Here is a 26,279-nt window from a genome sequence, read left to right on the forward strand (position 1 = left end):
GCATAGCCTTATTTTGGACTAAGGAAAATGGCTACTAGAAAGGAAATACATTAGCAATATTGAACATAACGAGGTTTTAGTAGTTGGCCCATAAAAAACAATGAGAAAATAAAGGGATCCGAGATTGCAGTGAACACACAGTTGGTCAACTGCACCTGGAGCTAGAGGTGGCCTCTGACAGGACTATAAATTTCTGAAGTGCTAACTAGAGTGAACAGTCATTTCCAATAACTGTATGTTATTAATTCAGCTTCTTTAATGTTGTTACACTTGTAATATCTTGAGGTACAAAGGATTTGACCCTTGTTTCAAACTAACTTCTCTGGGGGAATCACAGTCCCCATCTTCTCTACATGATCACCTGAACCCTTATTTGTATCAAAAAATATGTACAAGTGCAAAGGACAAATATACAACCATAAGAACATTAGCAGTGGAGTGATTTACAAGCATTCATCTGAAAGGACATAGATTAGAAAATGGCACAGTTGAAAGCAGTTTTCCACGTGGCCAACAGTATTACGAATTTTTGTAGATTGCAGAAATCCTTAAAACTAAGTATCTACAAAGCTCTTGAAGCTCAAAACACTACTTCTGTGAAGTACCAAATATCTTTACTAGTATTCATGATTTTTAACAAGCTGTTACTCTTTTCTGGGTAAAGAGACTGCTACGCAAAGCGCAGGTTTCTGACCCCTACATTCAGTTCAGCTTTAGCACAGGCTTCCGTTTAGAAACGCTTTGTTGTTCTACTTGCCCTAGCTTTCCTTCACATTCATGTCCCCTCCTCTCCCTTAACTGTGTATGCAAAGAAGCTCAAGATTCTGAGTCCTGGCCAATGAGAACTCCTCTTGCTATTGAACAGAGAGATCTGGGATGGCCATGCATTTTCTAATAAGGCAACACTGAATATAACCTGTTGTTACTTGCAAAATTTTAAGCTATTTAGACAACAGTGTTTCCCAGGTTTGTTTTTTCTTCCCCTTTGCATCTTTATCCCACACTCTGGTGTTTGAGCAGTTAAATAGAAGTTATCACTAGGCAAAGAAAGAGGAACTAAAATTCTTGAAGAGTATGAAGGCTATCATAGTTAACCAACCCCCTCCCAATAAATCTCAAAAGCTTTTAAGTGAGACAACCCATATGCAAGCTTAGTTTACTTTTTAACAAGAAATTTGTAAACTAGAAAGAATGATTCAGTTCATCTATATATGCAGCCTCAGGAGGAATCTTCATCTAATTCTAAATATTAGTATTTTCCCCCCTTCAGAAGAGATTTCCTGAATTCACAAATACATAAAAAAAAGTTACAACTTGCAAGACATCTGTGCACCAAACATTACTTACTTCCACTAGATGTCCAACTACAAGGCTAGCCCAAACTTTGTATTTTAAGTATAATTTAGACATGTAAGTTTATCTCATCACTGAACGTATGATACATGCCACTTTTACTGCCAAATAGCAAGCTGGGGAAGTTGTATGAGCCATGCCTCCATGTCCGTTTGAAGCAAGCAGTTTCTCATACTGAGTAAATACAGTAGGATCATTAACTGCTGCATCACAGCCATTAAATGCTGCTGCCAACTCTCGTCCAAATAATGAAATTGTTTGCTTATTTTGTCATTTTATCTATATGCTCAGCTAAGTTAGGATCTCAAGGACCATTTTAATAATTATTTAAGACTTCCATAGACATTTTAACACATTATTCCCTCCCAGCTAAGCCAATGTGCTAGTTCAGTATTTTGTGAAGAGATTTTTGTGTGACATACCTGTAACAGTTAAGAAAATCTAACCTAGCTTATACTCCTAGCACTGGATATAATATTTTTGGATATAAAAAAAAAAATGCAAAATATATTCTTCCTTGTATTAGCTAGGAGGAAATAAATATTTGATCGGTATCTCATGCCACAGATACACACTCTGTTGCTTTGCCAAGTACCAGTGGGAGGATGGGGGAGAAGGAATCAGCATCTCCCACAGTGCTATAGGACACCAGTTGAACAAAATTATAGTAACACTTCAACAGTCAACAGAATGAAACATTTGCCAGCTGAATATTCAGCACAGTCCTACACTCATCTCTTACAGACACAAGCAACTTAAAAGCTGTACATTTACAAATCATATATTGTAACTCCAAAGACATAACAATGCTTTACTTGTTTCTGGTGTGCAGGACAAGGCATGTCTTACCTTAAGAGCAGAAAGAAATTGTTACCTTTCCACTTAATTCACAAACAGACTAACAAGTATAATTTTGAGATGTTACAATAGCCACATTTAGGTACCCACATTAATATTGAATATGAATTAAAATATGAGTTTCATACAGCAGAGTAATATTCACTATATACAGACAAGTCATATTGCTATGAAAACCTTAAGGTTAGAAATGTAGTTGTTTAAGCCCAAATTTTGCCTTTTGACGGAAAGACAATAGAACTTAGGATACTTCAGGGATTACAAGACAAGGTTTCCATCAAATCTTCTCCCCTTGAAACAAACCAGAGCATTTGATCCCAGAGGAAAGAACCCTACAGTTCTGTGCTCACTGAGGCTTTCCCACAGCAATACTCTTCTACCCCATTCCCCAGCTCCCAAAGCACCTGCTTTGTCTTTGATAGAGACAGTTCCTCCTTTCACCCCATGTTATAGCTATGGGGGATTTGATAAAGGGAATGTATTGCCATCTCTCTCATACCTGGAATCACAGATTACAGTGCTGTGTAGGAATACTTAACATAAAAGTGTTTTCTTTTTAAAAATTCTGAACATCATGACCAAAATAGGCAATTAACTTAAAATCTTGAGGTTTCAGATAAGCAAAAGACAAAAATAACTAACTAGTACCTTGCCCAAATTGCAATTCAAGGCACAGTCTTCATCTAGGCAGTAAGGATTAGATAAAGAATCAAATTATAAACTCTTCTCTTTGGTTATGTTTTAGTACTAGCACCTCTTATTAATACTAACTTAGTTAAACACTGCACACTCATCTGTTTATGGTAAAGTGAAGCACATAACTGGAGGAGGTTCATCACTCAGATTGAGATAGTTGTGTACTGCCTGAGTATGGCATGGAGACCTTTAGAAAGGAGTCTAAGTAGTTGACGCAGCCCAGGAGAACTGCCAGGCACTGCAGCATTGCATCTTCCATTGCCACTGACTGGAAGAAAGAAATGCTCAAATGTAAACAGGCATTCATATGCAAGACTTGTCCAGTGCACACTAACTAGACAGGGACTGACAACAACTGGAACACCACACAAAATGTAAAACATTTTTAAGAACTTGATTCTACTTGCTCACCACTTTTTCCAGGCACTGAGAATAGCTTCTCAGCAAGACTAATGTATTCCAGAAACACTAATTTATTAGTTGTCTTCTCCTGTGCAATAACACAGATAAGCTCTAAATACTTGAATCTTCTATTTTATATGAAATGATAATTTGGTCTTTGGAAACAAGAACTGTATTAAGAATTATTATTGCTTTATTTGACAGCGTGTAATGACTGACCTTTGTAACATTGAAATGTAAAAGCACACTGAATGTGGAAAGAATTTGTAAAGGTAAATTATAGTAGGACTATACAAACAGGAAACCTAATACAAAGCCTTCTATTCTACAGAATTATTTTATAAAGTAGAGAAAATAAACAAGTGCCTAGTTACATTTTACTAATATCTATATCAATTTTAATTATTAGATTTCTAGGCTAAGATTTTTAAAGAGTAATGGAAGTTAGACTCCTTCAACCACAAAAAAGTGGCCCAACTTTCAACCTTGTTACAAACTCAGTCACTTACTGTATAGCCAAATACAGCACAATCCACAAACCTTATCTTCTCTGACAAAATGTCTCAAATCTGATTTAAAAGGATATCTGACCAGCTGCAGGCTAAGGCACCTATTTCTCTGCCAAACAAGTACTAACAGTTTCCTGAAATCATGTGGTTCTACCTAAAAATATTCAATAAAGATACTTGAAACTACCTGTTTTGAAATATTAATAACATGTTATACTCCAGAAAGTTTTTGAAAAGGAACCAAATTCTATGAATATTTCCAACTCGAGATGTTAACTTGAAACAAAAGTAACTGAAGTACTTGAGCTCCAAAGGACTAATCAGAAGAAATTTAAATCAGTTGTTTTGGAAGGATGACAAAAGATCCAGTGGAAAAAATGTTTCATTTATCTCCCTAGTCACTCATATATACTATTAAGACATGAAACAAAGATGAGGTAATTTAACACTTGTTTTAAGTATTCACTTACTGCAGAATGTAAAAACTATAATATGGAGGCAAATGCAGTGCAATCCACTGTATACTACTATGGTGTTAACAAGTTGACCCGTAACCTAAAATATATTGGAATATTAGGTAAACCTTATGGCCTCATCAATGAAAAGACACACTAGATAGTAGTTAAATTGCTCATTTTATCTTGTACTATTGTGGCATATTTCTCTATTCGCTATTAGTAAATCAAGTGTAGCGTATTTCAAGAGAATGAATCAGAAATGGAGTTTTGCAAAATTTAAGGATATATTCACATAGATAATGCAACCAATATTCATAGCCAATAAGGAATAAATCTCAACAATGATGACAAAAGGTTATAATTTAACATTGCTGTCAACTTCACTGTCTCTTAAGCATTTCATCAAAACTAGTTTGGCATAGACCTTGTACTTGGAGAGCAGTAGCTTACATATTTACAATTTTGGTTCTGTTTTCTATTAAATTAAGCACTTTGACCAAGCAAAGACATGTACTACTTCCTCTCCCTGTAGGAAATAGGTGCAAAATGCTGTAAGATGGTATATACCTAAAAGAGCATTTAGATAAGCTTTTTTTTCCTGGGAGGTTGCAAACAGTACTACATCATTCTGCTTCTCATCCAGAAGCTAGTTGTATTATAGAAGACAAGGCAAGCACCAGTGCCTCTCCATCACTTGTCAGAGAACAAAAGCTGCACAAGACAGTGTCAATTATGGTGCTGCCATCCTAACAGCCACCCCATCAAATGCGCATCTCTCAGCTAGTATACTGAAGCACAAAGTAAGAGCAGATCATCATTTAAAAAGTCTATCAGTTTTAAACCTACAAGATAATTTAGAAACACCCTTGATTAAAAATTGAGGTTTTAATTTATTTATTTAATAAAAATACATTTTAAAAATAAACATTTCTGTATTTCCCATCTTTACATATTTTCCCTTAGTGTACAAGATAAGAAGCCTTTATTATATTTAGAGCTCAAATGTGGTGGAATTTTTGATATATGATTTGAAAAGGTTATACATTTAAATGTGTTACACACTTGACCGATAATTACACAAATTGCAAGGTATTCTAGCACCAAATAAGCCTGCTGTATTTATGCACCCAGTTACTAATAAGTAAAAAAAAAAAAATTCTTCTGTTAATTGGGGAAGCTATTAATTTGGCAATTATTTATAAGCCATTTTCTACCTATTTCAAATGTAACAGTCATCTTTCCAGTAGCAGTTCCACAGAGTTGTCACAGATTTTTGATTGTTTAGGTAAAAGTATCTGAGAATTATGCAAGTTCATTACCTAAAAGAGAGGTGTGTTCTGCCTTGGTTTAAGAACAGAACGCCTACTTCACACAAACCCTAATAAAACCATGAGTCTCAGGAAAGCTTTCACTAGCTTTGTGCATAAAGTCTCATTTGCAAGGCGTTCTGAGAGCTGTCTCCACAAGAACAGCAGCCATTAAATCACTGCTGCACACACAGCATCTTCTAAGCGGTTTCTCTGGCACTGGGAGTACTACAATCATTCCATGCCGAGACCACAAATAGGTATATATGCCTTTGTAGATATTTAAATCTAGTAATAAAATCATCCAGGCCCCCCAAAATACATCTTGCACATCTAGTGAAACTACAAAAGGGAAAAGATACAACTCACTCTGAATTAAGCTACCACCTCTCAGTTTCAATAGTACAACTGCCCCTCTTAAACTCATCTCTTCCAAGAAAGCAAAGAAAGCTGCAGCAAGGCAAAAATACCAACATACAGCATCAAAAAGTGGTCTTCCTATTAAGCACTGCTTCGATACATTATGAAATGAAGAACACAATATCCTCAAGTCATAGGAAGCTTGCTGAAGTCTTCCCAAAGAACTGTCTACATAACTAATTTTCAGCAGTTAAAGTGACAACTCTAAATACTAAGGTTTGAACACAGAAGTCAATTTTCCTATTAAACTGCAAAATAGGTTACAATTAGTCAAGGTATTCTTGGATAGACAGCAGGCATTCTGATAAATGGATGTCTTTGTTTAAGGTGCATCTTCAATTTTTAATTATCATTAGCTTGTTATTTGTTAAGTCAAGCCCTTCAATATTTAAAATATTGAATTTTGTTGTTTGTTGGGGGGGAGTTGCTACTGTCACAGTACTAAGATTATTCACCCCTCTGCCCATTTATAAACTGTCTAGGTCATTTATAATCAAACTGAATGCTGACACTAATTTTAGAATTAATATCCTTTGGTCATATTTATCTGCAAAACGCTTCAAAAGGACTCCATTAAAAAAAAAAAAATCACTCAAAAAGCATGACATGTTATGGTGTGTCCAAAAAACATATATAAACAAAGTGAGGTAAACCATTCTGTTTTGTTTTGTTTTTAAAATTGCACACATTTTTGTCTTGTGTCTCTGTGACTCTGCGGAAATTCTCCCCTTTCTACCTCCCTGCCTAGGATCGCGAGATTCATCTTTGAATTTGCATTGAAACAGGTAGTGGTATGGTCTACAGCTTTTAATTTTTCCTACAATTATTAATAACTTTAATATTAAAAACAAGCTATTTGTTGCTTAACTTCAAACACGCCTTTCATCTAAAAGTATATGATGTAATCATAGTTGAACTAATTTCAGAACAACTACAGAACCATGTACCTATCATAGTGCTTTTCCTTCTAAATACTTGTAGCACAATTTATTATACCTTGCAGGAAATTCAGTATTTTTCTAGTCAGCTTTCAGGAGAAACCACCAGTTGAATTAGCAGATAAAGTACTTTAACATTAGAATATTTTACGAAAATGAATGCTATTAAAAATTTCTAAGTAAAGACTGATTTATAATTTCTCCCTGAAGAACACTTCCTCTACTGACTTCTGCATCTCTGTCATTTTCTTGTGCAGAAATAAACAAAAATCACACAGTTTTAACAAAAGACTGATCAATAAAGCATGAAACCACAAACAACAGACAACTACATTCAGGAACAAGTATGAGTTTACGAACGGCAGATAAAAATTCTGCGTGTCAGTAGAAAATCAAGTCTTTTTACTACAGATTTCAATTTGAAGTACTGATTCCAGCAGATTTGTTGACCTACTACAGTCTTGCACTTCTTTGATGCAAAAGGGCAGAAACTGGTAATTTATATTTGCAATCATGGAACCGGAATCAGAGCTCAAATTTATTCTTAAATAGATTCTGCAGATTAAGTTGATTCAAACTCTGAGTTTGGATGCTAAGTAGTGTTTTCTTAAAAAAACCGATGACACCTCCTCCCCCCAAAATAGATTTGAGAACATTCCCAAAACTGACATAATATCAATCATTCTAGTTCAATATTTTTTTCCATAATCAAGTTAGAAAATAATTGACAAAGCATTTAGAAGAAAGTGTTAAAAAGTCTAGGATTACCTTCAGTTGATTATTGAAAATATCAATTTCCTGAAGTTTAGATCTGGTTTCTTTCTCTACTTCATCTAGCTGGTCTCGAAGCTGTTGACGTGCTAGTTCCTTGGCTTCTAAGGCTCTTTTAATAGTAAGAAGAGAATCTCCTGTTTTCAAACATATTGTAAAATAAGTATTTTCTTACACAGAGAATTTTAGGTCATAGAAAGCAACATTTTTCAACATGCATCTTGCAACACAAAAAAAAGAAATTACAGAGTACACTGTGCAATGAAGCATCATGTCCTATACAAACTTAGACATGTACAAAAAAAATACTTACTGTGCAAACTGTTCTGTTGAACTTGCTTTAGCTGATCATTAAGCAATTGCTTTTCTGGAATCAATCTTCCAAGCATCTGCTGAGATTCCTGAAAGAGGACAATGAGGAGAGAGAAAACAAGAAGAGAAACAGACAAAAAGGTGAGTGAGGGATGACTTTAGCCATAAGACCTCTCATTTTCATTTCTTCTGAAGTGATTCTTTACTTTTTCTCTCACCAGATTATGTAGTCTTGCTATTATCCAATCACTGTCTGTGTGGTACTACCACTCAGACATAGTTCTCTGACAATACAAAAAGTGAGCGGATCAAATTTAAGCATATTACTTGAGAATTGTTTCTCATTGAATATGTAACTTGGCTTGGAATTACTTGAAATTCAGGGCAAAAAGACAAGGATAGATTTCAGAAAATGTTAAAACAAGCACTTACTAACCATTTAATTCTCATTATAATAAAATAATATTAACTTTGATCAGGAATAGAAAGACAAATATTTACATTTTATTTAAAGAAGAGAAAATAAAGGCTTTCACTTTAAAGGAATATATTATGGCCAAAAGCTATGCAACACAAGCTCTGTTAGATGAGAATACTTGAGTCCAAGATCTCTTGATTCAGCATTCTTGAAAGAGGATTATTATCTCTTACAATTTCAACACATGGTCATAAGATTGTAAACTGATATATTACAGGAGACCCTGCAGATGAGAAATTCCTCCTTCTGTAGATCATATATATATATATATATATCTATCATATATAATCCTTGCTCCTTCTGGAGGATGAAGTGCTACTTCACACACCTTCAGAAGCCTTGACCTCCAACTTCAAGTTGTCAAAACGTATTATAGAAGCATGAGGTAAACCAGCTTATTTTATAAAAGCCGCCTGAATGTCAACATCCCATCTTTCAGACAAACTAAGTAATTTATTTCAGCAGTTGTCTTGAATTGCAGGCTTTTCAGGAATCAACCATCTGACAATTTCAATTCATCATGAGGGATTGCAAATGACATAATACGATCTTAAGAATAAATGTCACCTAATCGCTTAATACCAGAGTGAGTCCCATGAAAAGTTTTTAGTTTTTGTTACAAGAACACAAGATTGACCATGCTGATATGACTTTATAGTTAGCTCGCTTCACTCATGGCAGTCTTTGATTGGGTCTCTGCAGTGTACAGCTCAGATCTTACGATTATGCAATGACTGCAGACTACTGTAATCTCTTTATGTTCCAAAAAACATCCTTAGATAGCACAGCAGAGTCAAGGACTTTGTGAATTTATAAAGTATCAAAATTAAGATAAACTATGCATTTGACTATTAAGAGTTACATGCGTCCCTCACTGTTCAGCTGCAAAGCCTGTAGCATCAGCAGACCTTTTTCAGCCCTTCAAGGATATCATGAAGGTGAGATACTCCTATCATTGGACTATTATTCCCTACCTAGAATCAAATGAGAAACAGCAATATATAATGCAGCACTTCCCAAATCATCTGCCTGAGGGGGCCCACCTCTGTCCCAACATCCACTGTTACCATGTTCTTAAACAACATGCATAACACTGTCCTTTTGTGTTGACACTTTCCCTTCCACCACACCCTCCCACCCAAATACCTGCATGCTCTATGCCATAGCTTGGGATGAAAAATTTAAACAGTATTATTAAATAAGTATAGCAGACAGGCATCGTGGAAATGAAGTTTTCAAGTAATATAATCCAAGAAAGGTGGCATCTAGTAGACTAAATGTACTGATGGATAAACCTCAAGAAAAAGAGGAAAGGAAATAAACTTTCAAGACACAAGGTTATCAGTAATTGTATCATTCCAATTCAAGAACCATTAAGATAAGCCAAATAGCAGAATGGATGTCAAAATGAAACAGGATTTACAGAAAAATTATCATTCTTCAAGCACAAAAAGTAACACAGGGCAATATTTGTGGAGACCAGTAATGAGTGGCATTCCTCAGGGGCTGGTATTGGGATTGGCGCTGTTTAACATCTTTGTCGGTGACATGGACAGTGGGATTGAGCGCACCCTCAGCAAGTTTGCCAACAACACCAAGACGCGTGGTGCGGTCGACACGCTGGAGGGAAGGGCTGCCATCCAGAGGGACCTTGACAGGCTTGACAGGTGGGCCCGTGCAAACCTCATGAAGGTCTACAAGGCCAAGTGCAAGGTCCTGCACGTGGGTCAGGGCGATCCCAAGCACAGATAAAGGTTGGGTAGAAAATGGACTGAGAGCAGCCCTGAGGAGAAGGACTTGGGGGTGTTGGTTGATGAGAAGCTCAACGTGACCTGGCAATGTGCCCTTGCAGCCCAGAAGGCCAACTGTATCCTGGGCTGCATCAAGAGAAGCATGACCAGCAGGTCGAGGGAGGTGATTCTCCCCCACCACTCTGCTCTCATGAGACCCCACCTGGAGTACTGCATTCAGCTCTGGGGCTCCCAACATAAGAAGGACATGGACCTGTTGCAGCAAGTCCAGAGGAGGGCCACAAAGATGATCAGAGGACTGCAGCACCTCTCCTATGAAGACGGGCTGAGAAAGTTGGAGTTGTTCAGCCCGGAGAAGAGAAGTCTCCGGGGAGACCTTATAGCAGCCTTCCAGTACATAAAGGGGGCCTACAAGAAAGCTGGAGAGGGACTTTTTACAAGGGCATGTAGGGATAGGACAAGGGGTAATGGCTTTAAACTGAAATAGGGTAGATTTAGATTAGATATACAGAAGAAATTCTTCACTACGAGGGTGGTGAGGCACTGCAACAGGTTGCCCAGAGAAGCTGTGGATGCCCCATCCCTGGAAGTGTTCAGGGCCAGGTTGGATGGGGCTTTGAGCAACCTGGTCGAGTGGAAGATGTTGGAACTACATGATCATTAAGGTCCCTTCCAACCCAAACCATTCTATGGCTCTGTGATTCTATTTCAGGGTGGAACGTAATACTAACCTTAGTTGTTTATTTTTAAGGGCCAGAATACTTCTAAACTCCAGACTACTCAATATTAATACACAGATTAGTTTGGAGAGTATTTAAGGGCAGAGAATGCCAAGGGATCATGAGGGTCAGGTTCTGTTTCCTGAAATCACAGACAACCATGTAATAAGCATCTATTCCAATATTATCCACGACATGCTTTTCCACATCCTTTAGTTGTACTGAAGAAATGGATGAAAGTAATTAATGGTATCACTAACATTCATGCAACAAGAATCTCCAAGAATTGAATAATATTCCATATAGTAGCAGAAGGCAAACACAGCAAACAAAAAACAGTTCCTGTCAATCTAAAGAGGGAAAGTTCTCTTCTGATCCTACACCCTGAGCAAGAGGGCGTATGACAAACTGAGATCCCACTATACATCTTAAGTCTCTGCCACATACCCCACTTCCAGTGCTTCAGAGGAAAGCCAAATTACTTGGGAGTCAAAGTGTTCATCAAGGAGTCAAATAATCCCTGCAGGTAACTAGCAGAAGCCCTGCAGACAGTATAAACATGATTCAAAACACATTCAGTTAAGGTGTTTGGAAGGTGGGATCCTTCTGAACATCTCTGGAAATACCACTCTAGCAGATACCACAGAATCATATAACTAGCACAAATTTTCATCACCCAGGATTAATTGTTATACAATTTCTCCACAAGTTTGATTAAACTCCATCCTGAAGCTAATTAATAGGTTGAAGAATAATTACTTCTTTGAGTAACTCATCTTTCCATAGCAAGTGTCAGATGTATTAAACTAAAATATTTCCAAGTGAAGGTATTTCATCCTACAAAGATAACTGACCATATTGACTTTTTAATCTACCAGAGAGTTTAAAGGATCAAAATCTCCTTTTAAAAAAGTCACTTACTGCTTTAGTCTTTCCTCTACAAATTAGATAGTAAAATTTACAGGATATTTGAGAAACTCATCTTTTTTTTCAGGAAAAAGCTATCCACTCTTTTAGGTTGGCCCCAAATAAAATTTAGCCTTTTCTACTACAGAGTGATACGTCTTTCTGGGATCACAATTGTGATAAACCCCTCAAGCAACACTAACTGAAGTATTAGTGGTCAAGATTAATGATCACCTGAGAGAAGATTATACCACAAAGCCACAGCTATTGCTGTCAATCTAAAAAAAAACCCAACACCTCAAAGCCAAGCATCCAACAAAACAACTGCCAAGAAAGGCGAGCATGATTTTTATTACAGAAGTGCTCTTACAGTCATTGTGAACAAAGCAATTTAGAAAGTGAATAGGCATTAACTAAGCTGCTGGATACATATCATCTAGTACGAATTACAATGACCAGAGACAGCTAAAAATCACTACAAATATAGTAGTGATTCCAAAACAAGAGTAAAATTTAGACAACTGTGCAAAATTCATTGTACTTTGCCAGATGTTTCAATAAAATTTCAGAGTGGTGTCAAAATGCTGAAGACAAAAAAAAAAGGCAATCTGCTTTTTGACCATTGTGATTGGGTAATAAGTAGCACAAACTAAATGTTAGGAAGGTGAAGAATCCCTCTGCCCTCCTTAACTTTTCCTTTCATGGTGATGTAGTTAAAACTGACGCGTAGAAGCTGTAGGTAAGGAAAAAGTACATCTATGATCAGCCGAGGATATGATTAAAAATTCAAAAAATTGTTAATGAGTCTACAGAGAACACTGCCCCTTGTTTATCTAGTACTTTTCAATAAGCTACATAACCACATCTACTTGTAGATAGATTATCTTTCTCGTTACTTGTTTCCCAACAGTGTTAGTTTCACATTTTTTTCTTCCCTCTGCACCTTCCATTTATTCTACCCAGTTGTGGAAGCTCATTCCAAGTTTTTGATAATAATATTTTCTCACGATTTTTACAATGTCTGTTATAATACGAACGTATTCCAACTGTAGCACATTGGTCTTTACTATAACACAAATGACTTACAGCTTTTTACTGTTACATATCATTTTTTCCTTCTTAATTTGTTATATTATGACAAAAGCAAAAAGATACTTTTATCTTTTCTGACTATAGAGGCTAACTGAACAAAATGTACCAAGTTAACAGAAATGACATACGAAAATAGGATATGAATTCCATTCAATTCGTTGAAATAGCATTTATCTATCAATGGCTATGTAGCTGCTTGGCTGCTTCTGAAGTGAGTTACAGTACCTTTGACCATTTCTATGGAAAGCTTTTGGAATAGAAGGGTTAGAGGGAAATTCAGGTGGTTGTTGCTTTTACATGGAGATTGGCTATGCACATAAGCTCAGTAGTCTTTAACTTATTCAGGTAAATGGGGGCTTTTTCACACATTTTATCAAGCATAGTCAGGTTTTTGTCTCTTTGAGCCAGTACTGCTAAGAGTAATTTAATTTCCTACACTTGATTGAATGTTGTTTGACTTCATTTTCAGTTGCCAATACAGGAGCATTTCATTAGAGAGAAGAGTGGTTTCAAGCCTAACTATGGCAGTTGTTTATGTCACACGTGTCCCTTAGTAGTATTTCCAGTTTGCTATTGTTTGCATCAAGTGGACACAAACACTATGCCAGAATATGATCCCCAAATTATACTCTTTAGAACAAGCTGCTGTCAAAAGAAAGATGTCTTCTGAAAGGTGTAATGGTGTACACAAAAGTTCAATAGAAATGCAAGATGTTTTAAGAAAGAAGAAAAAAAAAATGTAAAAAAAAAAATACATAAAACAAACCCCCTAACTTTCAAGTTCTGGTTTTGTCCAAATTAGTGTACTGTATTAATTATGCTTAGAAAGTTGAAATGAATGGCAGGATTAGGTTTTAAGATAGGTTTTACACCAAAGCCCTCATAAGTGTAAGATTCTCTTTGTAGTGGTAGAAAAGCACCGAGAGCCCCCATTAATGGCCAAGAACTAATTTCAAGCAATATAAAATATTTAATAGAGAGAAATACTACAACTCATCTAGAAACCTTTACAAATTGCAAAGAATATTCTTTCACTAAAAGCAGACATCTACTCAATTCCATCTTTAATTTGACAGAGAATTTGAGATAGAGAAGTAGAAAAGACAAATGCCAGGGTTAGACTAAGAACTAACTGGTAACTTCAATTTTGAAAGTTCATTATTTTATAATTTAAAAAAAAAAAAGCATCATCAACAAGCCACTTCACTAAAGAATTCTTTCTTTCAGCACACAAACAGCAATCACTGCCAACAAAAATACATGCTATAAAATTTCATTCTCTTCGTCCCCCCCCAAACCCTTTAACATCTTCAGCCAAACAATTTATTTACTGCTCCCCACAACAGCATTCCATGAGCATAAAGCGATAATCACAGACACACCTTCAAGTGTAGGTAGCAATTCCTAGACATGTGTGAAGAACATTCATTTAAAAGAATGACAAATTATTGACAACAATTCCTTATGTACAAGGAACAATACATCATATATTGTGACAAGTTTGCTTAGGATATTGATGCAGCTGAGGAGGTCAAAATGCAAGGCTAAGAACAAAATTAGGGAACATTTTCTCACCTGTAGCTGCTGTTGCAAATGGGTGATTTCTGCAATTCTCAGTTCTCTAGATTTATTTGTACTTTCAATTTCTTGTCTTTGGGTAGAGAGTCGACATCTGATATCCTGAAGCTTTCCCTCCAACTGATTTTTTTTATCATTCTTTAGAAAAAAAAAAACAAAACAAACATCTCTCTCTTTTTTTACCAGAATGGTCTGTCATGCAAGTCAGAATCTAAAAAGTACTTTTATTCCATATTTAAAGTTGAAATTATAGAAAATAACCATGGCCATATCACAGTCACTACTGTGCTTGTGTGTTTTATCTGCAATGTGATCACTTACTAGAGCTTCCAGCTCAAATTCTAAGGTCTTCTTCTTTGCCTTCAGAACAACTATGTCCTCTTGTTCCTTGTTTCTTTGATTTAGTAGTTCTTGCCGACGATTACGCTCCCACTCAAGTTGCCGTTGCCTCTCAAGTTCCCGTTTTGCAGCCTGTAGCATTTTAAAAAAAAAAAGATATGAAAAATCTATTTTGAGAAACTACTCTAATTGCTGATACTCATATTCTTATATGCAATTAACACATTAATATAAACACACTGCTAAACTGTGGACTAAATATGTGCCTCTATTTAAGCACACAAATTGCTCAATTGTTTAAATGCTCACTTGAAAGCACTGGTGAAATGGGGCTTCACTGCATAGCAGGTAGGTGACTAAACAGAATATCAGTCCATTTTTAATCAGTTTCCCAAGATTCAATTTTCTGATTTAACAAGTTGTTTCATATTAAGACTTCAAGAACTCTCCAGGATAGCATCAAATCTCTTTCCAACCTCCAACATTAGACATTCTGCAGCTTTGCAAAGAATAGTCAAATGCTACTGCACTGAATGCATCGTTATTTGGTAATGTGAGAAAATAAAAGCTTTTTAAGTTAACCAGTACGTGTTTTCTTTTACAAATTAACTCATCACTAGAAAATCATGAATGCCACCAATGCCCATAACTACTTCTTCGTTCATTCAAGCATCTCTTTATATCAAAGCAAATAATAATAATAATTATTATTATTGTTAAAGTAGTCAGAGGTTTGGAGCACATTGTCCTAGATCTAAATGTCTCATCCATTCATTTCATATGAAAAATAAAGAAAGAGATAGCCGACTCTTTCCTTACCTTCAAAACCCAGAAATTTAAGTTCATTCTTTAAATGTTTGCTTACTAAAAATGACAGCAAAATATTTAGTATACCTTACATTTTGTTCTAATCAAACACAGCTGCCAGTGACATAACCACCTTCCTTTTATTCAGTTCGTTACCTCTCTTCTTTCTATTTCTTTCCTCCTTTCCTCTTCTCTCTGCCGTTCCAATTCCCGTTGTTTTTCCAACTGTTTCTCTAGCTCCAGTTGTCTTTTACGTTCTTGCTCCTGTCGTTCACGTTCTTTCCTTTCCTGTTCTGCCCGTTCCAGCTGTGCTAGACGCTCTTGTTCTTTACGTTGCTGTTCCAGGAGAGCCTGCCTCCTTTTTTCAAGTTCTAGATTGCCACGTTCAAAGTTCTCCCGTTTTTTATCTTCAAATGTAACTTTAATGTGTGGAAACATGGGGCAAAGTAAAATTAAACTCTGCTACTGACTTAAAGAAAAAAAATCCACATATTCTGAATCAAACTGAAGCAATCTTCCAACTATTAGATGCAGCTCTCAACTACAGGTAATTCTAGGTTTTACCATTAGCATTCATATTGTAGATTGCCTTAAAGCCACATCCTCAGGAAACCAAGGTGTGAATTTCCATTCCCATTCCTCAGGCTTCTAGGTTTCTCCACAAAGCCCAACAAGTACGTATAATTTAGACAAACTATTAATCAGCTAATCTTCTGTGAGGACGCAGGATCTGGAGTTCCTCTATGCATTTGATAATAGTAGCAGTACAAGAACAAACACTTCAGTTACTATAAGGCAAAGAATTCAGCTGATGATAGCATAAAAAAGCCATTATGCAAATGACCAGAATGTATTTAAACTTGATATTCTCATAAGATTACTCATTACTGTCAGGAAAAGAAATGGCTTGCTTAAGTTCTTGAGCAGCTGAACTCAGGAAAACTGGATTCCTGCAGATTCATATCCTCATCACTTACTGTTCTAAAAGAATGACCTCAGTTCCAGCACAGGTTCCCTGACATTCTTCTGCAATATCAGGGATTGTCCTTCCCCTGTTCCACATTCCTAGGCCCTCCCTCACAGTTCCTCCAAAGTATTCTTTCCACTTCACCTTCTGTTTCTTTTCATACCCTATGTGTCCCATTCCCATACCCCATAACCTATATTTCTCTCCCCGCATGCCCAACATGTACATTTTTGGCACGCAAGTCAAGGCAAGAGATAGCACACATTTACTTCAAAGTGTGCATGCACTAGCAGTTTGACACGTTGGCCCAACATCTGCTGAACCAGTTGAATTCTTATCTTTTTCTAAGTTTGGCCTCCTTTCCTATTGCCAATCACCAATTTTCGTAAAACTTGAAAAAATTTAACCATTTTAAAATCTGTCAAGTTTGTTTAAAATTAGCCACTGAGTTCAAAGAATATTAAGATACAGACTGATAGACAGAGAATGTGATTATAACTCCCACTGATTTAGGAAACCAAGGAAAAAGTAAAACAAAAAAAAAAAAGAAGAAGATTTATGTCAAGAAAATCAGTTAAAAGGAATAGGTAGAAGGGCAAAACACTTGCAAGTAGCATGGACATTAAGAGACCATGTTCAAGGCTCAGAAAATACATACCACTAAGAAGAAACACCAGGTTCTAAGATGGCTGCCCAAGAAGCTAGTATAGTTACTCAGCAAAATCAAGGTAGCTACCACAGATGATAAAACAAAGCATATCCAAAGTACAAAAATAGAAGAGAAAAATTTCTAGCAAATTAAATAAGTAGCTATTGGCTTGTGCTACTATGCTTAAGGGAAGGCTTCTAAAAGGTTATAAAAGCCAACAATAAAAACTCATTTAAATGTCTCAGAAAAAAACCCCACAAAACAAACCAACACCTAGCCAGATTTAGCAAAGCCAATGAAGAAGCAAGACAGCATTCACTATTATAAGGGATCATTACAATGGAAAACCTATACATCAAATACAGTAAAAGGCTTATGCACTCTAGTTTCTCTTTAACTGAAAGCAGAAATGGCCCTAAAACAAAAATAAAACCAAAAATGCAGAGTAACAGGTTGCCAAACCCATACTATGCTTATCCATAGTTCAAATACAAAATTCATTAACTACTAGCTGTGATCTGCAATCCATCCTTTAATCAACATCAGTGCTGTATGACTAGAAGATGACAAGTGCAACACCAGTCTTTAAGAAAAGACAGTATAATGATTCTGAAAGCTATGGACAAGTCAGTCTACTCCCACACTGGGCAAAGTAGCAGAGGCTACAACAAACAGTTCGTTTGTTAGGATACATGACTAAACATGATACCTTGGAAGAATCAATGCAGAAAAGAGCTGGCGCTCAAGTCTAATAGACCCAACTGTATCAATAAGCAAGTTGAAAAAGAAGATCAGGTCAACAGAAGAATACCTGCCTGATTTCGAACTCTAATAAAGAAATGAAGCCAAAGCAGCGGTTGACCTTCCTGACACTACAAACTGCATACCAAAATCCTCTGATTCCAGAGTTGCAAGACTTAGGCCTCAAAAAGCCAATACAGGAGAGTCATATCTCACCTGTCACCAAACGTTTCATTGTGAGACCTCAGTGAGGCCTGCTTCAGCAGTCCCTGCTATCTCCCTTCATCCTCCTACAGCCAGAAATTACCCAGCAGACTGCTGGCAGCAGTTAGTTATAAAATACAAACCAAAGACAAGAGCTGTATCTGAATTGCTTACACGCAGATCCCCTGAGCTAACCTGGTATGGAAAGAGACAGAAGGTCCTTGGGAACTAACAAACAGTTAAAAGATTAGAATTAAGGGGTGAAATAAATTACCAACTTTCACAAACATTCTCAGTAGCCTCCTTCAAAGATCTCTACTAGCAATTGTGCTGTTCAGTGTGCAACAATGATCTGGAAGAGATTGAAAAGTAACAAGACAGCTTCTGGAGATGATGCCAGATAGTCACAGTATTAAAACAAAAACCTGACTGTGAAGAGCTTTTGAAGAATCTCACAAAACTGAGTGATCTGGCAATGAAGAAGCAGAGGAAATTCACATGTTAGTGAATACAGAGTAGTGCATATGGGCAATGAAAATAATCCTAACTAAACATACACAATCATGAGCTCTAAAACAGTTAATAGGTTTATGGAAGGATGTTGGCATTACTATGGAAAGTCTTCTAAAACATCAACTCAGATCTAAGCTGTGATCAGAGAGGCAATACAGTGCTAGGAATCAATTAAAAAATTGAAAAAAAATTTAGAACAAAACAGAAAAGCATTATTATGGCACTGTATAAATCCGTCATGTGACTACATCTTCAACTGTGTAACATTCTGGTCATCTTCAAATAAAATAGAACAAAAGTAAAGAAAGTACAAAGAGTGAGGGGATGATCATATGTGTTAAGACATTCCCTAATATTTAGCTGTTTAGCATCTAGGAGGCTTTCCACCCCTTCCCCCTCCCCTTCTTCCTTTTTTATTTTCCCAAAAGCAGAGCTACTAAAGCTTTTATATAAAAACCATAGTTACACAGACTGCAATGAAACAGGCCTCTGTATGTATATTGTGATCTTTTAAAGAGTACATAAGCCAAACTACACTCCACCTAAAAGTCAGAAGATGGAGGTAGTAAAAAGTTTTCATTGCAGTCCTATAATAGGGCTGCAAAGTGCTGCCTCTGTTGAGAGTGCATAAGATAAGCAGCCCGAATGTTGTTCACATCTCCATTGTCACTAACACAAAGGATCATGCAACAGGCAGGAATCAGCTGGACCAAGCAATGTCTTGGTTATGCCTCTGACATGTCACAAACTGATCTGGAAAGAAAACATTTCTTAGTAAGTCTTTATAACTCCACAGCATATAACCTGGTAACACCTCTCTGATAACAGCACACAATACATGTCTACTTTTGCTTGCTCACCTGGTAATTTCTTTTCCAGTTGCTGCTGTTCTTCTTCTAATGCTGGTTCTTCTGGTAACCTTTGGTCTACAGATACTGAACTTACAGCAGATATGCCACTACCAGAGCGCACTCTTCTGTCAATAAAAGCAAAATTCCACGTTGCTTAAAAGAACCTATGCCTGCCAAATTTATTTATGATTTAATGATGAAATCATAAATTAAATGTACTGATGTAATGTTTAATGGTGTTTAATGTTCCCTCATTGCTGCCCAGGGGATTTTACTCAGCTGCTGCCATTAAGATAACAGTATCCTCCAGAATACCAACAGCACACACTGGTGACCTGAGAAACCTAGTTCAAAGTTCACAGCACCATGCAACTTATAGATGTGTTTAACCCTGTCCCCAAGATCTCTTACTTGTGATGAGTCTGAAGTTGGGGAAATGCTGACTTAAACTATAGCAAAAGTTGCAAAGACAGAGGAAGAGGTCACTATAGTCAAGCTAAAAACAAGACCCCACATGGAATAAACAAAAAAATTGTAATCTTCAGGAGGGTACTTAAAGAACATGAAGCTATGATTGTACGCAAACATTTCTTTCTATTGCTGTTACTGTCTTCCCACCCATTTCTCCACAAAAAAGTGAAACAGAGAAACAGAAGTGACAACTCACCACTGCTATTCACAGAAACAACTGTATCAAAAGACACCCGACTTTGCTACAATGTAAATTCGTAGCATGTTTTGAATTCCAATACATCCCATTTGCTCTACAGAAGTATAAGCTTAAACTATAATATTTTAAATTTATATGGCCAGACTAGGTAAGTTTTGGAAGGTATACTAGCATAAAACATTGACCAAAACAAGGAATTCTTGCTATTTCCAGCATCCAGTAGTTGTAATAAAACCAAAAAACTAGGCAAGCATTTCCCAATGAGAAGGCACTCTGCTGTAGATGCACTACAAAAAGGAGAGGGGTTACTTTTCAATCTCTTGCACTTTACACTCACATGACAGCTTTCCCAAATGAAATAAAAATTTAGGAGTGAGATTCCAGAATTATAACCAGTTACCTAAATGAAGGTGGAATATACTCTGGAGGCAGTACAGGTGGCAGAGGCTGACCAGACATGGCTACATCAATTAAGTGCATAGCCAGAATAAACTCTTCGGCTGTAAGTTTTCCATCTTGATCGATATCAGAAAGATTCCTTTTTAAAGGCAAGGTACAAAGTAAGTAAAATCTTAAATATTAAAAATCACTGTTAAAAAGCATAGTTTTAACATAGTCAGTTCCAAATTAATTTAATTTTTCACTATTTTTTCACACTACTTTGTTCCTTCAAAACAAATAAAAAGCAAAAACCAAATGCTTCACTATTTCCCACATCTCATGCATGTCTGCCTTGAAACTGTCCTTATAGCCATGGCTTCTACTCATTTGCTCTTTGAGTGCTGCCTGTACCATACGCTACATATGTAACAGTAATCAATGGAGTTTTCTTGAACATCTTGTGAACATCCACTACACAGTATCATCTAGAAAAGAATCAGCTTGGATGTAGAACTTTTTGGTTTGGTCTCCTTCCCTGGAGGCTCTTATCTCACATTCCAGAGCACACATTTGCATTAAAATCAAAGCCATTAACATTCTAGTCCTGACAGGCACAAAAACATTTTAGCATTATGCACATATTAGAAATTATGGAGTAGCCTCTCTGGATGGCCTAAAACCAGTGCTACAACAGATGCATAAAATGCTTTTACTCATGGTAACATGGTATTGGACAAAATTTAACAGCCTAAACATCAGCTTTGTTTCTCTAGCACACTGCACTCTAATCATGCAGGAAAATCTCCCATGATACTATGAAAATCAAAGGTAAACAACTGATACATTCTTTTGATGTCCCAAGGTACAGGACTTTGTTTATGGGATTTAAAGTTGGAAGACAGTTATAGCCTCATCTGATCCATGCTTGTGTTACTGAACTCCTCAGGCTGGGGGACAAGAACAAGCCAGTAGAATGAAAAATCTAGCATGCAAAGATATAATTGATCAGCTATCCTAACAGTTTGGGTCCACATCTTTGTTACGGAAATGAAGTGGCTAAGCCACTATGCATCAAATGTGAGAAGTCATGGCAGTCGGGGGAAGTTCCAACTGACTGGAAAAGGGGAGACATGACCCCCATTTTTAAAAAGGAAAAAAAGGAAGACCTGGGGAACTATGGGCCAGCCAGTCTCACCTCTATGCCAGGCAAGATCATGGAGCAGATCCTCCTGGAAACTATGCTAAGGCATGTGAAAAATAAGGAGGTGATTGGTGACAGCCAATATGGCTTCACTAAGGGCAAATCATGCTGGACAAATCTGGTGGCCTTCTACGACAGGTTTACAGCACTGGTGAATAAGGGAAGAGCAACACAAGTCATCTACCTGGAATTATGCAAAGCATTTAACACCGCCCTGCACGACATCGTTGTTGCTAAATTGGAGAGACATGGATTTTACAGATGGACCAATTGGTGGGGATAAGGAAATGGCTGGGTGGAGGCACTCAGAGAGTTACAGTCAACAGCTTGACGTGCAATCGGAGACCAGTAATGAGTGGCATTCCTCAGGGGCTGGTATCGGGATTGGCGCTGTTTAACATCTTTGTCGGTGACATGGACAGTGGGATTGAGCGCACCCTCAGCAAGTTTGCCAACGACACCAAGACGCGTGGTGCGGTCGACACGCTGGAGGGAAGGGCTGCCATCCAGAGGGACCTTGACAGGCTTGACAGGTGGGCCCGTGCAAACCTCATGAAGGTCTACAAGGCCAAGTGCAAGGTCCTGCACGTGGGTCAGGGCGATCCCAAGCACAGATAAAGGTTGGGTAGAAAATGGACTGAGAGCAGCCCTGAGGAGAAGGACTTGGGGGTGTTGGTTGATGAGAAGCTCAACGTGACCTGGCAATGTGCCCTTGCAGCCCAGAAGGCCAACTGTATCCTGGGCTGCATCAAGAGAAGCATGACCAGCAGGTCGAGGGAGGTGATTCTCCCCCACCACTCTGCTCTCATGAGACCCCACCTGGAGTACTGCATTCAGCTCTGGGGCTCCCAACATAAGAAGGACATGGACCTGTTGCAGCAAGTCCAGAGGAGGGCCACAAAGATGATCAGAGGACTGCAGCACCTCTCCTATGAAGACGGGCTGAGAAAGTTGGAGTTGTTCAGCCCGGAGAAGAGAAGTCTCCGGGGAGACCTTATAGCAGCCTTCCAGTACATAAAGGGGGCCTACAAGAAAGCTGGAGAGGGACTTTTTACAAGGGCATGTAGGGATAGGACAAGGGGTAATGGCTTTAAACTGAAATAGGGTAGATTTAGATTAGATATACAGAAGAAATTCTTCACTACGAGGGTGGTGAGGCACTGCAACAGGTTGCCCAGAGAAGCTGTGGATGCCCCATCCCTGGAAGTGTTCAGGGCCAGGTTGGATGGAGCTTTGAGCAACCTGGTCGAGTGGAAGGTGTTGGAACTACATGATCATTAAGGTCCCCTCCAACCCAAACCATTCTATGATTCTATGAAATACCAAAACAGCTGCTACAGAATAGCTGACAGGCTGCATATAATTACTTCACTTTGTTGTGAGTCACTGTATCCAATCCCAATACATACTGACAAATTTTGCCCCAGAGAATAGCAACAGCAGTTCTACTCCCAGAGGGTGAGTATCAGGAAAGGGAGCAATACTTAGGACAACAAAAGCTGTAAAATGTAAAATCAATTCCTTATCTCAATAGACTTGGCAGTTTTGAATGTCGGAAATCAAGAGAGTTATGTTTAGAACTCCTGGAGTATGCTGACGTCATTCCCCTGCCTACACAACCTACTTAAATGCTGGCAACAAGCAGAGTATTTTTTGGTTAATCATCTGCTGGATGACTGGATTGATATTTTTTTTCCTTACAGTAACTTTGTTAGGAAACAAGGAAAGAGAGAGTGCTTTTTAAGATATAACAAAAACATCAGTGCTTAGCAAAGAAAGCAAGTGCAATTGAACTGCCACGTTAGAGCAACAGCACAGTTGACAACCTCACAAGAAGTCATATGGGTTAGTGAGTTGAGAGTGGTTTTCAAGCAAAGACTTATGAAGTTTACATGTTAATTACAAATAACTTTCCATGTGACAATAAGAACATAATAAATTTCAGCAAACAAGAAGTTGAAAGGAAAAAGAGAAGCTGAGACCAGTCTTTTTAAAATCCCTTATTTTAAACATATGTAACTCAATCCCCTTGGAAATAAGCCCTCAGAAACTCACATAAAAGGCAGACAAGCCCCAAAGAAAGTATGGTTCTGGATTAAGCTTGCTTTTGTACTACCTGTGCAAATGTGTAAGTTTCACTGGTGGTGTATCACATATGGCCAGGGATGTGGAAGACATAGAAGGCTGAATGTCTGGTCTGCCTAAAAACCCCATAATTGAAACCCAGCGCACAAAACATCTATATGCATAGCCTAAAAGATGCTCTTTTTTACTTTTGTGAAGTAATATTAATATAAGCATAGCACTGCAGGTTTTGTTTTATAAAGTCATACATTACAAAGAGCAACATATAATCATTTATCAGTGGAGGGAGATTGGAAAGGGAGAAAAAACCCACAGAATACAGTATAGAGGTTTAAGTACAGTTTCCAGTTTCATGGAAATTGATACATTTATTTTTACCATATTGTAGCCAGCTGAGCCTGGGGTAAACTTGACTGCATAAGAATAGTTCTTGCCTGTGGACCTAACAAAATGAAACAAGGACAAATAAGCAACTTTCTCCTTTTCTTGCATTACCAAGTAGCTACTGCACAAGCAGAGCTTAGTTCTGAATAGATAATATCAAAGAGATGTTACCAGCATGAACTAGGCTACCCTTCAAAAGAAAATACTAAAAAATACATAAGCCTTCCCTTCTCTACAACACTGAGATAGAAAAAAAAAAAAAAAAGCAGCTATGAAAGTCAAAGAGATGCTCCCAGAACTAGTAAAACTAACCCAGTGTACCATTCTAGTTTCTTTCTGAAACTGGATAGGCACCCTTATCAGTGGATCAACTGAACACTGTAAATGGCTGCACAAGTTTTCACATAACCCATCGTACGTTTTCCAAGAATCATTTCCCAGTACCAACTTACTTTGCAGAAAATAAAGGAAAGAAGGTGATAAAATGATCCCAGCTACCATGAATATTTGCTTCTAAACAAGATCATTAAGCAGATGGCAGATTGAAAAATATTGACAGTGGCAACAGAGAGAGATGAGAGTGTCTTACTATCTGAATAGTATTCTAAATGGTATTATAACTGGCCTTTTACAGTTCAAAAACAGGAGACAACAAAATTTGCTTCAATACCTGTTAAGTGTCCACTCATTGTTTTATCATGGCTATTGAAGAGCTGTCTGTATTTCAGTCTTGACGACTGAGGTACAGCCCACTCTGCCACAGGAGGCACACTAGAATTAGAAAAAGGATAAGGGGGGGGAAATATAATTTTAAATTTAATCACATGAAGCTAACAGGTACAACAGGGTGAAGTGCTGCACAGAGATCAAGTTTAATGACTGAAATGGTTCTTTTCAAAAATATTCCCTTCTATTCCTGAAACCACAACAGGTTTGACTTCTTGTTTGAAAACATTTATGATAATTCAGTGTCTTAGAAGATGGTTTTTGGTAAAGTTGAATGACAGGCCTAAGAGTTTTGCTTTTTTCTTTACTAGCAGAGAATTAAGTAACCTAAACAGTTTAGGGGAGCTAAAAGATTTTCCTTAAACATATAATAGGAAATGCCTTACCACATTCACCAGAAGTAATATCTCATTTTACCTTGTCTTTAACTAGTTGTCTTAGCCAAATAATTCATAAACTGATTAAGGAAAACAAATGTAAAATATGCTGAAAACATAGAAAAAAGTGTGAAAAAGCTACACTTGAAAGCAATCAAACTTTCTTATAATGGAACTCAACTGACAAATGTAATATTCCCAGTTCTAATTCATTCACATAATAGGTTGTGTGTTCTTATTTGTAGCTGTAATTTCCCATGCTTTAAGGCTGACAAGTGTTCATACTGAAAAACAATAAGCACAGTTCTTCTGTCTTTAGATACATTCAAACTTTGTCCTTTTTTGTTAAGTTTGAAAAAAGGAAAAAACAAAAAAAGCAGCCAGATTAAATAAGCATTTGTAACAGCATATCAAATTACAGTTAAAAAAATGAACTGAACCCACCAAACCCCTTTTCCCTGGTCCACTGAGCAGATAGCATGGTAAGAGCTTTCAAAGTTGAACTGAGAAGGATTATACGAATACTCTACTAATTGACCTCATATCTTATTCTCACATGACAAGACCCAAAACAGCTAATACCTCTATTTCTATTTTCTATTTCCAAACTACCGTGCTTTGATAATACTCTTTCATGGGAGCAAAGGAAAAACAAGCTACATCTTATACAATGAAAATAAGAATTGAAACTTAAAAAAAAAAAAAAAAGCGCTGACCATTTAAGTTTTATCCACTTGATTTCCTCCTCGTCAGTTTTGCTAGATTTGGAGTTTCCATACATTAAGTCTACTTTTGTCTTACATATATATGTACCTTGATCTGTGAAGTAAGGTTAC

The 26,279-nt window shown here is 37.2% G+C and overlaps 1 protein-coding gene across 9 annotated transcripts in view; it reads right to left on the bottom strand.

Annotated features, from left to right (window-relative positions):
- Window positions 1–26,279, bottom strand: part of ITSN1 (intersectin 1) — a 146,347-nt gene that overhangs the window by 68,677 nt on the left and 51,391 nt on the right. For all 9 annotated transcript variants that reach the window (XM_069785192.1, XM_069785191.1, XM_069785190.1 and 6 more), the window contains 9 exons: window positions 25,011–25,111; window positions 24,335–24,398; window positions 20,690–20,827; window positions 19,629–19,744; window positions 15,851–16,113; window positions 14,870–15,019; window positions 14,546–14,686; window positions 8,026–8,113; window positions 7,710–7,849 (listed from right to left, as the gene is read on the bottom strand). In XM_069785192.1, the coding sequence (XP_069641293.1) occupies window positions 7,710–7,849; window positions 8,026–8,113; window positions 14,546–14,686; window positions 14,870–15,019; window positions 15,851–16,113; window positions 19,629–19,744; window positions 20,690–20,827; window positions 24,335–24,398; window positions 25,011–25,111 (1,201 nt within the window). The remainder of the gene's footprint in view (window positions 1–7,709; window positions 7,850–8,025; window positions 8,114–14,545; window positions 14,687–14,869; window positions 15,020–15,850; window positions 16,114–19,628; window positions 19,745–20,689; window positions 20,828–24,334; window positions 24,399–25,010; window positions 25,112–26,279) is intronic.

This window comes from Haliaeetus albicilla, chromosome 6 (genome assembly GCF_947461875.1).
Source record: "Haliaeetus albicilla chromosome 6, bHalAlb1.1, whole genome shotgun sequence".
Taxonomy (NCBI): domain Eukaryota; kingdom Metazoa; phylum Chordata; class Aves; order Accipitriformes; family Accipitridae; genus Haliaeetus; species Haliaeetus albicilla.